General features: G+C 41.0%; 1 protein-coding gene across 1 annotated transcript in view; it reads right to left on the bottom strand.

Annotated features, from left to right (window-relative positions):
• Window positions 1-5,873: 5,873 nt before the first annotated feature.
• The window catches only part of LOC121397881 (proteoglycan 4-like), a 41,207-nt gene continuing 30,246 nt past the window's right edge, over window positions 5,874-16,834 (bottom strand). The window contains exons 23-24 of the mRNA XM_041575901.1: window positions 16,638-16,658; window positions 5,874-6,346 (exon numbers count right to left, since the gene is read on the bottom strand). Coding sequence (XP_041431835.1) covers window positions 6,279-6,346; window positions 16,638-16,658 — 89 coding nt within the window. The 3' untranslated portion in view covers window positions 5,874-6,278. The remainder of the gene's footprint in view (window positions 6,347-16,637; window positions 16,659-16,834) is intronic.

Below are 16,834 nucleotides of genomic sequence, written 5' to 3'. Positions count from 1 at the left end.
CTTAGTTGGGATCAAGTACAAGCGACTGTTTTATTATTACAAAGAAAAAGGAAATCATTTTTAAAAATTTGGATTATTTGGATAAAATGGAGTCTAAGGGAGACAGTCATTCCGTAATTTGGAGCTTTCTGGATATCGGGTTTCCGGATAAGGGATCCTATACCTGTATTAAAAAAAGAATTAAAAATGTTAAGTTTTCAGCTAAAAACACAGAACAGAAATAGTTGTCATTTAAAATAATATTAAATCATTACTGTTCTCAATTTATTCCCCTCTGTTACAAGGTATTTCCTGTAAACTGTATATTGATTCTAAAAAATCTGACCTTTGTGTATATTTGTCTTTTCTTTTTACAAGACAACACCATAACTATGTAATTATCTTGTTCTTGGTTGTTACTGTTTCAACTGAATTGTGTGTGTACAGTAAATACATTGTCCAAAAATATTTTATGAAAGTTATATTCTGTTTACACAGACATAATTGGGCTTCTGTTGCTGTCATAATGATTATTGGGCAGAGACAGACTTGTGTGGATTTATACAGCACGTAGCTACAATAATATGTTACAAGAAGTACAAAAATTGTTAAGGACTATCAACCCTCATATTCATTCTCTGATAAGCACTGCACATAAATAAACAGAACCTGAAATGTAGTAGGTTCTTCAGTATTCTGATATTCACCTCAACGCGTATTCCTAATTCTATTCCTTTTATATTGATGTTGACACACTAGAGTCATTTCGAGTCATTTTGAGTTATTTCTTTGATTGTTCACTATGGTTTACATTGGCCCAACAAGGTTTATTTTTTAATCTGCATAGTCCTTAGGTATCTTATCTAAACACATATATATCTTGAAATATGTTTTTAGTCTTTCTCTCCAGCTATTTTTCTGAGGGTCTTTAGCTGGTGGTTTTATGTACCAAGTAGTACTTGACTTGTGTCTATATTTGCATTGAAGGAGTTGGTTTTTGGTGACCTTGGTTGCTCTGTGAATGTTGTGATCTACTTGGTAGTCTCTGCTAAAGGGGTCATTTACCTTTAAATTAATTGTTATTATGATGCAGATAATCTGAGACAATTTGCAGTTAGTTTTTATTTTCTATTGTTTGTGGTTTTTCACTTATGTAGCAGTTATTTCAGTAGTTTTCCAGTTTGTTATTTCAGAAATCTAGTTGCGAGGATCCAAATTACCCTAGCAGCCATGCATTGATTTGAATTACAGACTAGAGAATGAATAGGAGAGGGCCTGGATAGAAAGAGGAGTAATAAGAAATAGCAATAACAATACATTTGTAGCCTTACAGAGCATTTGTTTTAGATGGGGTCAGTGACACTCATTTCAAAGACTGAGTCAGAAGAAGAAGGCAAATAGTTCAAAAACTATAAAAAAAAAAAAAGCAAAAATTAAGGCTCACTGCAAAGTTGCTTAGAACTGGCCGTTCTATAACATACTAAGAGTTAACTTAAAGGTGAACCACCCCTTTAATAAAGTCTTTCCTGAGGTTATAATGTGTGGATCACTTTCTGAGGTGTAAGAACATACAGGGTTGTAGCATAGGGCTTGGCTCTAGATAATGGAGTGTTTAGTGAGGTCCAGACATAAGCTCCTTTACAAGATATGATAATCTGTCTGTGGGTTTTCAGAGAGAGAGTCTTCTTTTTACTGATATATATATTTTTACGGATATAATGTTGGCACCATTCTGTCAGATTATGTGGATGCTTGCATTTTACTATCTACATATGTTGTCAAGTTATTCAGCTATATGTAGAGAAGGACTGAAAAAAACTCAGATAAATGAGCCTGTAATAAAATTAAATATGCCCTGTAATATGCTCAACATACATAGGGGCACATTTACTGAGCACGAGTGAAGGAATAGAATAAAAAATACTTTGAATTTCGAAGTATTTTTTTTGGCTACTTCGACCATCGAATTGACTACTTTGACCTTCGACTACAAATTCGACTTTGAATCGAACGATTCAAACTAAAAATCATTTGACTATTCGACCATTCGATAATCGAAGTACTGTCTCTTTAAAAAAAAAATTCGACCACCTACTTCGCCACCTTAAACCTACCGAGCATCAATGTTAGCATATGGGGAAGATCCCCATAGACTTTCTAGCCAATTTGGGATCGAAGGAAAATCGTTTGATCGATGGATTAAAATCCTTCGAATCGTTCGATTTGATTTGCGCTATGGCAAATTGGACGTAACTACGCTAATTCACTAACTTGCGCATTTTACTGAACGTTACCTCTTGCGCCAGACTTGCCTTTGCCACCTCAGACCAGGCGAAGTGCAATGGAGTAGATAGTCCCAAAAAACAATTTTTTTCCTTTTTTAAGGGTGATAGGCTAAAAAAGATCGTAATTTTTTTTGGGGGTACCCTCCTTCCCCCCTACATTTCCTAACTTATGGCACCTAAACTATACAGTGGGCACATGTGTAGGGCAAAATAACCTTTTATTTGATGAAGGTTTCCCAGGCTTGTGTAGTGTATTTGCTGCTACATATACGTCCATTCAAGTTTAACTTGTCGCCGTATGCAAGTTAGGCATCACTAGCGTAACTTCGCTTTGCTTGACGAATTAACACTTGTGCAAATTCGCTACCATTCGCCTCCCTAAGCACAACTTCGGATTTTAGTGAATTAGCAGCGCCCCTGCCGAAAATTCGCCTGGCGAAGTGCGGCGAAGGCGTCGCTAGCGTATTTTCGCCGCTAAGTGAATTTGCCCCCATAAAAGCAGTATGAATCTTGAATGAACAAAAGCTGCTAGGCCAATATTGCTTTTTGCTTCACAGTTTTTAGAAACACTGTATTAAAAAAAGTTTTCAGCTAAAAACACAGAACAGAAATAGTTGTCATTTAAAATGCTATTAAATCATTACTGTTCTCAATTTATTCCCTTAAGGAGTTAATGTAAAAGCTCTAAAAATCACCCTAGGTGGCTTAATATAAAAGTAAAGAAGTTAATACGAAAAAAGAGAAAGGCATTAAAAAACTACAAGTCTGTTGGGAAAGAAGCTGCATTTAATGAATAAAAATACTATAATAAATGTTGTAAATCAGCAATCCGGAAGGCAAAGAAAGGAAATGAAGAGTGCATTGCGGCAGAGGATAAGACTAACCCCAAAAAGTTTTTTAAATATATTAATAGTTAGTGATGGGCGAATTTGCGACGTTTCGCTTCGCCGAAAAATTCGCGAATTTCGCACGAAATTGATATAAAACATTTTGACGCCGGCGAATTTTTCCCGCGAATTTTCGCGGGCGTTTCGCGAATTTATTCGCTGGCGGCGAATCGCGCAAATTCGCCGCGAATTCGCGCCTGGCGAATAAATTCGCCCATCACTATTAATAGTAAAAAGACGCAGGTTGAGAGTGTTGCTCCATTAAATAATGGTACCAGTATGGCTCCTTTACAAGATATGATAATCTGTCTGTGGGTTTTCAGAGAGAGAGTATGGTTGTTAATGGTACATTCTCTACTTGGAGTAAGGTTCTTAGTGGGGTCCCTCAGGGCTCGGTATTGGGTCCACTTTTATTTAACTTGTTTATCAATGACTTAGGGGAGGGTGTTGTAAGTAATGTATCAGTGTTTGCAGATGACACAAAACTATCCAGCCCAATTAATTCCATCCAGGATGTGGCATCCTTGCAACATGATCTTGACAAAATGGCAATCTGGGCAGCTAAGTGGCAAATGAGATTCAATGTTGATAAATGTAAAGTCATGCACCTGGGATGTAAAAATATCCAAGCCACTTATACCCTTAATGGGACTGCACTAGGCAAATCCATTATGGAAAAGGATCTTGGAGTCCTTGTAGATGATAAACTTGTCTGTAGCAAGCAATGCCAGTCAGCAGCATCAAGGGCAAATAAAGTCTTGAGCTGTATTAAAAGGGGCATAGAGTCAAGGGAGGAGGGGGTCATTCTTCCACTTTATAGAGTACTGGTAAGGCCCCATCTAGAATATGCCGTACAGTTTTGGTCTCCATCACTCAAACAGGACATTATTGTATTAGAGAGGGTACAGAGAAGGGCAACTAAGCTGGTAAAAGGTATGGAAAATCTTAGCTATGAAGAAAGACTGGCCAAATTGGGGATGTTCACGCTGGAGAAGAGGCGCTTAAGGGGTGATATGATAACTATGTATAAATATATAAGGGGATCATATAATAATCTCTCTAATGTTTTATTCCAACTGACATGAGGTCACCCATTCCGTTTAGAAGAAAAGAGGTTCCGCCTAAATATTCAGAAGGGGTTTGTTACAGTGAGAGCTGTGAAGATGTGGAATTCTCTCCCTGAATCAGTGGTACAGGCTGATACATTAGATAGCTTTAAGAAGGGGCTGGATGGCTTTTTAGCAATGGAGGGAATACAGGGTTATGGGAGATAGCTCATAGTATTATTAACATGTATTTATATAGCGCCAACATATTAGTAGCACTGTACAAGTTGATCCAGGGACTAGTCCGATTGCCATTTTGGAGTCAGGAAGGAATTTTTTCCCCAACAAAAAATTGGAAGGCTTCAGGTGGGTTTTTTTTGCCTTCCTCTGGATAAACTGGCAATTAGGCAGGTTAAAAAATCAAAAGGTTGAACTTGATGGATGTGTGTCTTTTTTCAACCTAACTTACTGTTACTATGTTACTATGTTACTTTTTCCAATTCTTCAAGCTGCAAAAACTAATCATAAAACATATGCAATTAGGTCTAGTCAGCCAGTGGGAATATTGATGTGCTATTGTCTATCAGCTCTTCGTGCTACAGTATATCTAGTAATACTTTCCTTTAAGATTATTTATGATGTCAGCATTTAATTAGTTGCCTTTATTTACAGAATTATAATATTGTAAAATTGTTTTGTGATATATTTACTAAAACATTGTAATATTTTACCTTCAACAATTTAAAAGGTTTCATTTTTATACATATATGTATACACAATATTGTTGCAATGCTTTAACCCAAAGGTTTCTAACCTTTTTCACCTGTGAGCCACATTCACATGCATTAAGAGTTGGGGACACATGCTTTGTGAATGCCAAATTAGGGCTGTAATTACCTATTTGGTAGCCTAAAGGAGCCACCCTAATTGGTAGTATACCTGTTTTTTCCTTCAATTAAAACTTGCCACTGAGCCTGAAATTCAGAAATAAGCACCTACTTTGAGAACATTCGGATAAACATCCAAGATATTGGTGAGTATACTCAATATCACCGCAATGCTTTACTTATTTACCTGAGACAAGGCATTTTTTGTAGTGGGGTCTTAAACCATGGAAAGGTAGAACCTTTGGTAAGCAAAGGATTCTTTGAATTTTTATTTCTGTATGTATGTGCATTTGTGTGTGTCTGTGTGTGTTTTTGAACTTGGTTGTGAATCAGTACCCTGACTGGGACATATCATATTCAAGATTGTATTTGATATCACATCAAATGTCACAAATATGGTGCTGGAGATAGTATGAAGAGGTGCTGGAGAGGTGCTGGATAGGGTATACTTCCTCCTGCCCACCTCTCATGAACACATTGTTTCTGAATGCAGGAAGCACAGTATTCAAGGAGCAAGCACAGGTCACTGTGGTCTCTTTCTGAGACCTGCAAAAATTATTCTTTGTGCAAGGCAGGGCACAAAGTGCATAAACCTAGCCACAGACAACAGCATCTGGTGATTTACCAGGGGTGGAAAAAAGCCTAACTTTAGGAGCTGAATTCCCAGTTATTATAGATGCAGTTTTTAGGAATACCCTATACCAGCAGAAGGTAATTAGTAAACCTAAATCTGATCCCATGGACACCAAGAAACTAAATGAAAAGACAAAAAACAAATGTTTTTGGAGTTTTTATGTTTATTGCAGTTTAAATAGTAGACAGAAACTAGAGAAAACAATTGCTAAAGGTTAGGTGGATACATTCTTAATGGTTTTACAAGGTACCAACAGATTTAATGGGCAATCAAATGTAATGTCCCGTGTTCTGTATTGTAGCGTATTCAGACAGTATTTGAAAAGGTAGCATAGTTAACAGTAATATGCTGATTAAGTCACCTCTCTTTTCAATCTTATTAACTAAATCTGATTCAGGTGAGTTATTCATTGCTTAGCTCTATGCAGTCTTCACTAAGTACAACTACTGTACAAATAAATAGCAACGGCCTATTTGGCATCTTTTTTATTTTGCAAATTAATTCTTGCATAGCGTATTTTCAAACATGTCAAACAAGAAATCAGAAGACATTGGTGTGCTTCATGGCATCAACATTTTTAATACGAAGACTCCAACAGTTGTCACAAGAACAAAGAAAATGTCTTTCCCTGAAAAGGAAAATAAGAACTTTATTTAAACAAAGGAAAGCTTGAAGATAATAAATCGTATAATATTTAGTTAATATTTCCATTGTAGCTTTATAGGAACAGTTCAGTGTGAAAATAAAAACTGTGTAAATAGATAGGCTGTGCAAAATAAAAAATGTTTCTAATATAGTTAGTTAGCCAAAAATGTAATGTATAAAGGCTGGAGTGACTGGATGTCTAATAAAACAGCCAGAATTCAACTTCCTGCTTTTCAGCTCTATAACCCTGAGCTAGTCAGCAACTTGAAGGGGGGCCACATGGGACATTTCTGTTCAGTGAGTTTGTAATTGATCCTCAGCATTCAGCTCAGATTCAAAAGCAACAGATATGACCCATGTGGTCCCCCCTCAAGTCTCTGATTGGTTACTGCCTGGTAACCAGGGTAACTAGTCACTGTAAACCAAGAGAGCTGAAAAGAAGTGTTCTGACTGACATGTTATACATCAAATCACTTCATCCTTTATACATTACATTTTTGGCTAACAAACTATAGTAGAAACATTTTTTATTTTGCACAGCCTATCTATTTACCCAGTTTTTATTTTTACACTGAACAATTCCTTTTTAAAGGAGCTGTCGATTCCTACATATGGAATGGACAGGGTTAATTAAAAAAAATGACCTGCGGGAACCACACAAATGAATCTAAGTAGGTTTTGAGGCAACACTTAGGGATGTAGCGAACGTCGGAAAAAAAGTTCGCGAACATATTCGCGAACTTGCGCAAAAATGCGAGCGGTTCGCGAACGGTTCGCGAACCCCATAGACTTCAATGGGAAGGCGAACTTTAACATCTAGAAAAGACATTTCTGGCCAGAAAAATGATTTTAAAGTTGTTTAAAGGGTGCAACGACCTGGACAGTGGCATGCCAGAGGGGGATCAAGGGCAAAAATGTATCTGAAAAATCTGCCTGTGTGTGCTTGGAAGAGATAGTGTAGGGGGAGAGCTGTTAGTGATTTCAGGGACAGATGATAGTAAGCTTGCTGGCTAGTAATCTGCTTGATACTGCTCTGTATTGGAGGGACAGAAGTCTGCAGGGATTTGAGGGACATTTTAGCTTAGGTAGCTTTGCTGGCTAGTAATCTACTGTTCTCTTTAAACAACTGCCATACGTTGACCTTGTAGGCATTGTTTGCCCAGTTTTTTTGGACGCAGCCACTGAAGCACAGTTGCCAGAAAAAATATGCCATATAAATGCTGAAAATAGTAATTTTTCGCCATACGTTGACCTTGTAGACATTGTTTGCCCAGTTTTTTTGGACGCAGCCACTGAAGCACAGTTGCCAGAAAAATTATGCCATATAAATGCTGAAAATATAAATTTTTTTGGTTGCAGCCACTGAAGCACAGAGGCCAGAAAAATTATGCCATATAAATGCAGAAAATATGCATTTTTTTGGTCGCAGCCACTGAAGCACAGTTGCCAGAAAAATTATGCCATATAAATGCTGAAAATATAAATTTTTTTGGTTGCAGCCACTGAAGCACAGAGGCCAGAAAAATTATGCCATATAAATGCAGAAAATATGCATTTTTTTGGTCGCAGCCACTGAAGCACAGTTGCCAGAAAAAATATGCCATATAAATGCTGAAAATAGTCATTTTTTGCCATATACGTTGAGTCAACGTATGGCAAAAAATGACTATTTTCAGCATTTATATGGCATATTTTTTCTGGCCTCTGTGCTTCAGTGGCTGCGGCCAAAAAAACTGGGCAAACAATGCCTACAAGGTCAACGTCGTTGACCTTGTAGGCATTGTTTGCCCAGTTTTTTTGGCCGCAGCCACTGAAGCACAGAGGCCAGAAAAAATATGCCATATAAATGCTGAAAATAGTAATTTTTTTGGTCGCAGCCACTGAAGCACAGTTGCCAGAAAAATTATGCCATATAAATGCTGAAAATAGTAATTTTTTTGGTTGCAGCCACTGAAGCACAGAGGCCAGAAAAATTATGCCATATAAATGCTGAAAATATAAATTTTTTTGGTTGCAGCCACTGAAGCACAGAGGCCAGAAAAATTATGCCATATAAATGCAGAAAATATGCATTTTTTTGGTCGCAGCCACTGAAGCACAGTTGCCAGAAAAATTATGCCATATAAATGCAGAAAATATGCATTTTTTTGGACGCAGCCACTGAAGCACAGTTGCCAGAAAAAATATGCCATATAAATGCTGAAAATAGTCATTTTTTGCCATACGTTGACCTTGTAGACATTGTTTGCCCAGTTTTTTTGGTTGCAGCCACTGAAGCACAGAGGCCAGAAAAAATTAAACCAGTAGGGTTTGCACCCTAGTTTGTAACGGTGGCGGAGGGAGGAGGAGGACGCTAAAGGACAGCTGTGTGTGGAGTCATGAGGCTTGAAGAGAAGGACAGCTGCATAGAAGTCAGAACAAGTCTTCCGGCGTGCAGTAACCCTCCGAGATCCACCCCTCATTCATTTTAATAAAGGTCAGGTAATCGACACTTTTGTGACCTAGGCGAGTTCTCTTCTCAGTTACAATCCCTCCTGCTGCACTGAAGGTCCTTTCTGAGAGCACACTTGAGGCTGGGCAAGACAAGAGGTTCATGGCAAATTGTGACAGCTCTGGCCACAGATCAAGCCTGCGCACCCAGTAGTCCAGGGGTTCATCGCTCCTCAGAGTGTCGATATCTGCAGTTAATGCCAGGTAGTCCGCTACCTGCCGGTCGAGGCGTTCTTTGAGGGTGGATCCAGAAGGGTTGTGGCGCTGCCTTGGACAGAAAAACATTTGCATGTCTGACGTTACAGACTGGCCAAAGGGCTTTGTCCTTGCAGGTGTGCTCGTGGCAGGATTACTGGCACCTCTGCCCCTGGAATGTTGATGAGTTCCTGAAGTGACATCACCCTTAAAAGCATTGTACAACATGTTTTGCAGGCTGGTTTGTAAATGCCGCATCTTTTCGGACTTGTGGTATGTTGGTAACATTTCTGACACTTTATGCTTGTACCGAGGGTCTAGTAGCGTTGCGACCCAGTACAGGTCCTTCTCCTTAAGCCTCTTGATACGGGGGTCCTTCAACAGGCATGACAGCATGAAAGACCCCATTCTCACAAGGTTGGATGCAGAGCTATCCATCTCCGCTTCCTCATTATCAAGGACTGCATCATCCACGGTCTCCTCCCCCCAGCCACGTACAAGACCAGGGGTCCCCAAAAGGTCACCACTAGCCCCCTGGGAAGCCTGCTCCTGTTGGTCCTCCTCCTCCTCCTCCACAAAGCCACCTTCCTCCTCTGACTCCACTTCTGGCACCTCTCCCTGCGTTGCAGCAGGTGCCTGGGTTCGTTCTGGTGATTCCGACCAGAAATCGTGCGCTTCCAGCTCCTCGTCACGCTGGTCTACAGCCTCATCTGTCACTCGTCGCACGGCACGCTCCAGGAAGAAAGCGAAGGGTATTAGGTCGCTGATGGTGCCTTCGGTGCGACTGACCATATTTGTCACCTCTTCAAAAGGTCGCATGAGCCTGCAGGCATCGCGCATAAGCACCCAGTAACGGGGGAAAAAAATCCCCAGCTGTGCAGATCCAGTCCTACCACCCAGTTCAAAAAGGTACTCGTTGACGGCCCTTTGTTGTTGCAGCAGACGTTCCAACATAAGGAGCGTTGAATTCCAGCGAGTCTGGCTGTCAGAAATCAAACGCCTGACTGGCATGTTGTAGCGCTGCTGAATGTCAGCAAGGCGTGCCATGGCTGTGTAGGAACGTCTGAAATGGGCCGACACCTTTCTGGACTGGGTGAGAACGTCCTGGAATCCTGGGTACTTGGAGACAAAACGTTGGACTATTAAATTTAACACATGTGCCATGCAGGGCACATGTGTTAAATTGCCTAGTCTCAACGCTGCCAACAGATTGCTTCCATTGTCACACACCACTTTTCCGATCTGCAGTTGGTGTGGGGTCAGCCACCGATCGGCCTGTGACTGCAGAGATGACAGGAGTACAGATCCGGTATGGTTTTTGCTTTCCAGGCACGTCATCCCCAAGACAGCGTGACAACGGCGTACCTGGCACGTCGAATAGCCTAGGGGGAGCTGGGGGTGCACAGGTGTGGAGGAGGAGAAGGAGGACCCAGCAGCAGAGTAAGAAGAAGAAGAAGACGAGGTAGAGAGCGATGGAGGAGTAGAGGTGGTGGCAGAACCGCGTGCAATCCGTGGCGGTGACACCAACTCCACTGTTGTTGTTGAGCTACCCATTCCCTGCTTCCCAGCCATTACCAAGTTCACCCAGTGGGCAGTGTAGGTGACATACCTGCCCTGACCATGCTTGGAGGACCATGCGTCAGTAGTCATATGGACCTTTGGCCCAACACTAAGTGACAGAGATGCGGTAACTTGGCTCTGCACATGTTGGTACAGGTGTGGTATTCCCTTTTTAGAAAAAAAATTGCGGCTGGGTACCTTCCACTGCGGTGTCCCAATTGCTACAAATTTGCGGAAGGCCTCAGAGTCCACCAGCTGGTATGGTAAAAGCTGGCGGGCTAAGAGTGCAGACAAGCCAGCTGTCAGACGCCGGGCAAGGGGGTGACAGTCAGACATTGGCTTCTTACGCTCAAACATGGCCTTCACAGAAACTTGGCTGGTGGCAGATGACTGGGAATGGGAACAGGTGGTCAAGGTGGAAGGCGGAGTGGAGGGTGGTTCAGACGGGTCAAGGAGAGCAGAGGTAGAGCAGTAAGATGCTGGACCAGAAGGAGTGTGGCTTTTAGTTTGCCTGTTGCCTTTGAGGTGTTGCTCCCAAAGTGCTTTGTGCTTGCCGCTCATGTGCCTTCGCATAGAAGTTGTACCTATGTGGCTGTTGGGCTTACCAAGGCTCAGTTTCTGACTGCACTCATTGCAAATTACAATGCTTTTGTCAGAGGCACACACATTAAAAAAATCCCACACTGCTGACTTTTTGGAAGTGTGCGATCTGGCGGTAACAGTAGAAGTTGGCGGAGTTGGCGGTATTGGCGGCAATGGCGGGTGCGTTGGCCGGCTGAACACAGGTGCCGATACATGTTGTTGCCCTGCTGATCCCTGCGGGCTGTCCTCCCTGCTTCTTCTAAGTCTTATTCTCCTACTGCCTCTCTGACTCTCCGTCTCTCCATCTGAACTACCCTCCTCTTGCTCTCTTCTACTAGGCACCCACAAAACATCAATCTCCTCATCATCATTCTCCTCAGATGCATCAATTTCTTCTGACACATCACAGAAGGAAGCAGCAGCGGGGACCTCCTCCTCATCACTCATTATGTCCATCTCTATCGTGTTCTCTGCCAGAATTAAATCTGGTGTAAGGTCCTCATCTCCTTCATCTTCTTCTGGCAATAATGGTTGCGCATTACTCAGTTCAAGAAACTCATTGGAAAATAACTCCTCTGACCCCAGTGAAGAAGGGGCACCGGTGGTGGAGGAAGTGTTACGTGGGGTGGCCATAGCAGTGGAGGATGAGGAGGATGTTGTGGTAAAGTTAGAAACGGTAGAGGATGGGGTGTGCTGTGTAAGCCAGTCAACTACCTCTTCAGCATTTTGGGAGTTCAGGGTCATTGGCTTTTTAAAACTGGGCAATTTGCTAGGGCCACAGGATTGCATAGCAGCACGGCCCCTAGCACGGCCTCTGCGTGGCGGCCTGCCTTTGCCTGGCATTATTTTTAAAAAACAACAACAATCAATATTAGACAAAATGGTGAAACAAAGTCACACAGCTAGATGGCGGGTTGAAGAAAACACTGTGCAAATAATGCCTACAAAGGCAACGTATACACTACTACAGCGGTGGATACGGATTACGTAAAATATATGAATGCTGCTTGAAAAAAGTACTCAGTGGTTTTTCTGGAGACGATAAAATTATCATATTTAGACAAATGGAACAAGCTCACACAGCTCGATGGCGGGTTGAAGAAAACACTGTGCAAATAATGCCTACAAGGCCAACGTATACACTACTACAGCGGTGGATACGGATTACGTAAAATATATGAATGCTGCTTGAAAAAAAGTGACTCAGTGTTTTTTCTGGAGACGTAATATTATGGAATATTTAGACAGAATGGGAACAAGGTCACACAGCTCGATGGCGGGTTGAAGAAAACAGTGTGCAAATAATGCCTACAAGGCCAACGTATACACTACTACAGCGGTGGATACGGATTACGTAAAATATATGAATGCTGCTTGAAAAAAGTGACTCCGGTGTTTTTTCTGGGGACGGTAATATTATGGATATTTAGACAGAATGGAACAAGGTCACACAGCTCGATGGCGGGTTGAAGAAAACAGTGTGCAAATAATGCCTACAAGGCCAACGTATACACTACTACAGCGGTGGATACGGATTACGTAAAATATATGAATGCTGCTTGAAAAAAGTGACTCCGGTGTTTTTTCTGGAGACGGTAATATTATGGATATTTAGACAGAATGGGAACAAGGTCACACAGCTCGATGGCGGGTTGAAGAAAACAGTGTGCAAATAATGCCTACAAGGCCAACGTATACACTACTACAGCGGTGGATACGGATTACGTAAAATATATGAATGCTGCTTGAAAAAAGTGACTCCGGTGTTTTTTCTGGAGACGGTAATATTATGGATATTTAGACAGAATGGGAACAAGGTCACACAGCTCGATGGCGGGTTGAAGAAAACAGTGTGCAAATAATGCCTACAAGGCCAACGTATACACTACTACAGCGGTGGATACGGATTACGTAAAATATATGAATGCTGCTTGAAAAAAGTGACTCCGGTGTTTTTTCTGGAGACGGTAATATTATGGAATATTTAGACAGAATGGGAACAAGGTCACACAGCTCGATGGCGGGTTGAAGAAAACAGTGTGCAAATAATGCCTACAAGGCAACGTATACACTACTACAGCGGTGGATACGGATTACGTAAAATATATGAATGCTGCTTGAAAAAAAGTAACTCAAGTGGTTTTTCTAGAGACGATAATATTATCAATATTTAGACAAAATGTGAACAAGCTCACACAGCTCGATGGCGGGTTGAAGAAAACAGTGTGCAAATAATGCCTACAAGGCCAACGTATACACTACTACAGCGGTGGATACGGATTACGTAAAATATATGAATGCTGCTTGAAAAAAGTAACTCAAGTGGTTTTTCTAGAGACGATAATATTATCAATATTTAGACAAAATGTGAACAAGCTCACACAGCTCGATGGCGGGTTGAAGAAAACAGTGTGCAAATAATGCCTACAAGGCCAACGTATACACTACTACAGCGGTGGATACGGATTACGTAAAATATATGAATGCTGCTTGAAAAAAGTACTCCGGTGTTTTTCTGGAGACGGTAATATTATGGATATTTAGACAGAAATGGAACAAGCTCACACAGCTCGATGGCGGGTTGAAGAAAACAGTGTGCAAATAATGCCTACAAGGCCAACGTATACACTACTACAGCGGTGGATACGGATTACGTAAAATATATGAATGCTGCTTGAAAAAAGTGACTCCGGTGTTTTTTCTGGAGACGGTAATATTATGGATATTTAGACAGAATGGGAACAAGGTCACACAGCTCGATGGCGGGTTGAAGAAAACAGTGTGCAAATAATGCCTACAAGGCCAACGTATACACTACTACAGCGGTGGATACGGATTACGTAAAATATATGAATGCTGCTTGAAAAAAGTGACTCCGGTGTTTTTTCTGGAGACGGTAATATTATGGATATTTAGACAGAATGGGAACAAGGTCACACAGCTCGATGGCGGGTTGAAGAAAACAGTGTGCAAATAATGCCTACAAGGCCAACGTATACACTACTACAGCGGTGGATACGGATTACGTAAAATATATTATGGCTGCTTGAAAAAAGTGACTCCGGTGTTTTTTCTGGAGACGGTAATATTATGGATATTTAGACAGAATGTGAACAAGGTCACACAGCTCGATGGCGGGTTGAAGAAAACAGTGTGCAAATAATGCCTACAGGGCAAATAATGCCTAAAAGGTCAACTTATACACTACTACAGCGGTAGTAAAATAAAAAAAAGTAAAATAAAAAAAAAATGAATATTAAAAAAAAAAAATTAAAGTTGGTGCTGCTGAACTACTAGGAGCAGCAGATTAGCACACCAGTCCCACTCCCCAACACTGCTAGACTAATAGCACTGGGCTCTTATAGTAGTAGTAGTAGTAGTAGTAGTAAAACAACAAAAAAATAAATAAAAGCAGTCCTTACAAGGACTACTGTTATTGCAGCAGTCAGCAGATGAGATCAGAAGCAGGACAGCTGCCCACTGCAGCTACATACAGAGCACTGCAGTAGAAGGTAGATTACTAGCCAGCAAAGCTACCTAAGCTTAAATGTCCCTCAAACCCCTGCAGACTTCTGTCCCTCCAATAACAGAGCAGTATCAAAACGATTACTAGCCAGCAAACTTTCAACTGTCCCTGAAATCACTAACAGGCAGCAGCTCTCTCCCTACACTATCTCTTCAGCACACACAGGCAGAGTGAAAAAACGCTGCAGGGCTTCGGTTTTTATAGGGAAGGGGAGTGGTCCAGGGGAGAGCTTCCTGATTGGCTGCCATGTACCTGCTGGTCTGGGGTGAGAGGGCAAAAAAAAGCGCCAACAATGGCGAACCCAAAATGGCGAACGTCGCGCGACGTTCGCGAACTTCCGGCGAGCGCGAACACCCGATGTTCGCGCGAACAAGTTCGCCGGCGAACAGTTCGCGACATCTCTAGCAACACTTATATACAACTATGAAGATCTTCATTCATCCAGGTCATGGTATAACTAGTATAGGTAAATCTAAAAACAACTGGACTTGCTGAGTAATTATTGAAGACGTTTCACTACTCATCCGAGCAGCTTCTTCAGTTCAACTGGTTGAACTGAAGTTGAACTGAAGAAGCTGCTCGGATGAGTAGTGAAACATCTTCAATGATTACTCAGCAAGTCCAGTTGTTTTTAGATTAACCGATACTAGATATTGTATATACAGTTCACTCTCTACATACTGTGTATCTAAGATGAACAGGAAGTCAGTTGTACAGGTTCTCCTGCTCTAATTTTTGTGGTAATGTGTGGGTAGAGAAGAGACACCCAACTTTCACTTGATCTCCATTACCCCACATGAGAACTCAGCAGGATATCCATATTCTACTGGATATGGTAGGGGCATAGAGGTTTAGGATGAACACTTAATTTATTGAAGATCTATCTCCCCACCATTTATGTACCAGTCAAATCAACTGGTCTTGCTGTATTCTTTCTTTTGAAGATGTTTTTCTAGTCATCTGACAGACTTTATGGGATACAGGAAAACAAAGAAAAGTGGGTAAAGAATCTGTCTGACAGGACTCTTACCCAGCCAGAGATGATAGTCCTAGCCAAGGGTTGGAACTTTGTTATTGCTCCCAAAACCATTGCAGCTACTGAAGTCTCAATTCATAACAACAAAGTACCACAAATGAGACTGAACAACTTTGCCTTAAAGTGTCTGGAGCCCTAGCCAGTGCCAAACTACCCCCATCAAACCTCACATTACAGGAAAGGAAGGCTCTGACATCCCTTAAAAAAGACTTGAATATCACCATTCTGCCTGATGATAAAGGAAGATGCACAGTTGAACATAATACATTGGACTACCATGCAAAGGTGACCAAACTACTTTCTGTATTGAGAAAGCCAGTAGGACAACTAGAGAAACATCTTCAAAAGAAAAAATACAGCAAGTCCAGTTGATTTGAATTAGTACTATAGATAAGACCTTGGCTTGTTTCCTTCTTATTTTCAGCAAACAGGGTAAAGTGTGGGCATCAAGGATAGAATAGTTTGGCAGGCTTTTGATTGTGCTAATGAGTAAATATACAGTGTGCAAAGCATGCAGAAAACATTTTGCAATTTGATTCATAGAGCTTATTCGTACAAATAATTTCAGGTTTTACTAACAAAATCCACAAATGCAAGCAAACAACTATGAGCTTTAAGAGCATAAAATCCCAATTTAAAAATAATTGGATCAATATAATCGATCACATTTTGGATTGTAGCCCCAGTGATGGGGCCACTACAGACAATGCCATTGCAATTTTTTATAGTCGATCTGGCAACTGCGCCACTGAAAACTTGGAACCTACACATACAACACAATGTGGTTTCCCATGTATGGAAAAAAATAGATGACTGTGTTTCCTAATTCCTAATCCTCAATTTCTTCTGCTATATTATAACAATGAAATAAATGTCTACACTTACCTGTATTGCTTCTTGCTTTACCTAAGAAATAAAGTGACAAAATATTAAGAATTTTGATTACAACACAGCAGGAATCAATAGCAGAGATGAGTGAAACAGATTGAGAAATTGTGTTTTGTCTGAAAAATGTTTCACCTCCCTATTCAAACACGAAATGGAACTAGAAGTAGAATTAATTCGTTTTTTTTACTACAGTC

Source organism: Xenopus laevis, chromosome 9_10L (assembly GCF_017654675.1).
Source record: "Xenopus laevis strain J_2021 chromosome 9_10L, Xenopus_laevis_v10.1, whole genome shotgun sequence".
NCBI lineage: Eukaryota > Metazoa > Chordata > Amphibia > Anura > Pipidae > Xenopus > Xenopus laevis.
The sequence above is the reverse complement of the archived record's forward strand: the minus strand, read 5'-3'. Positions and strand labels throughout refer to the sequence as shown.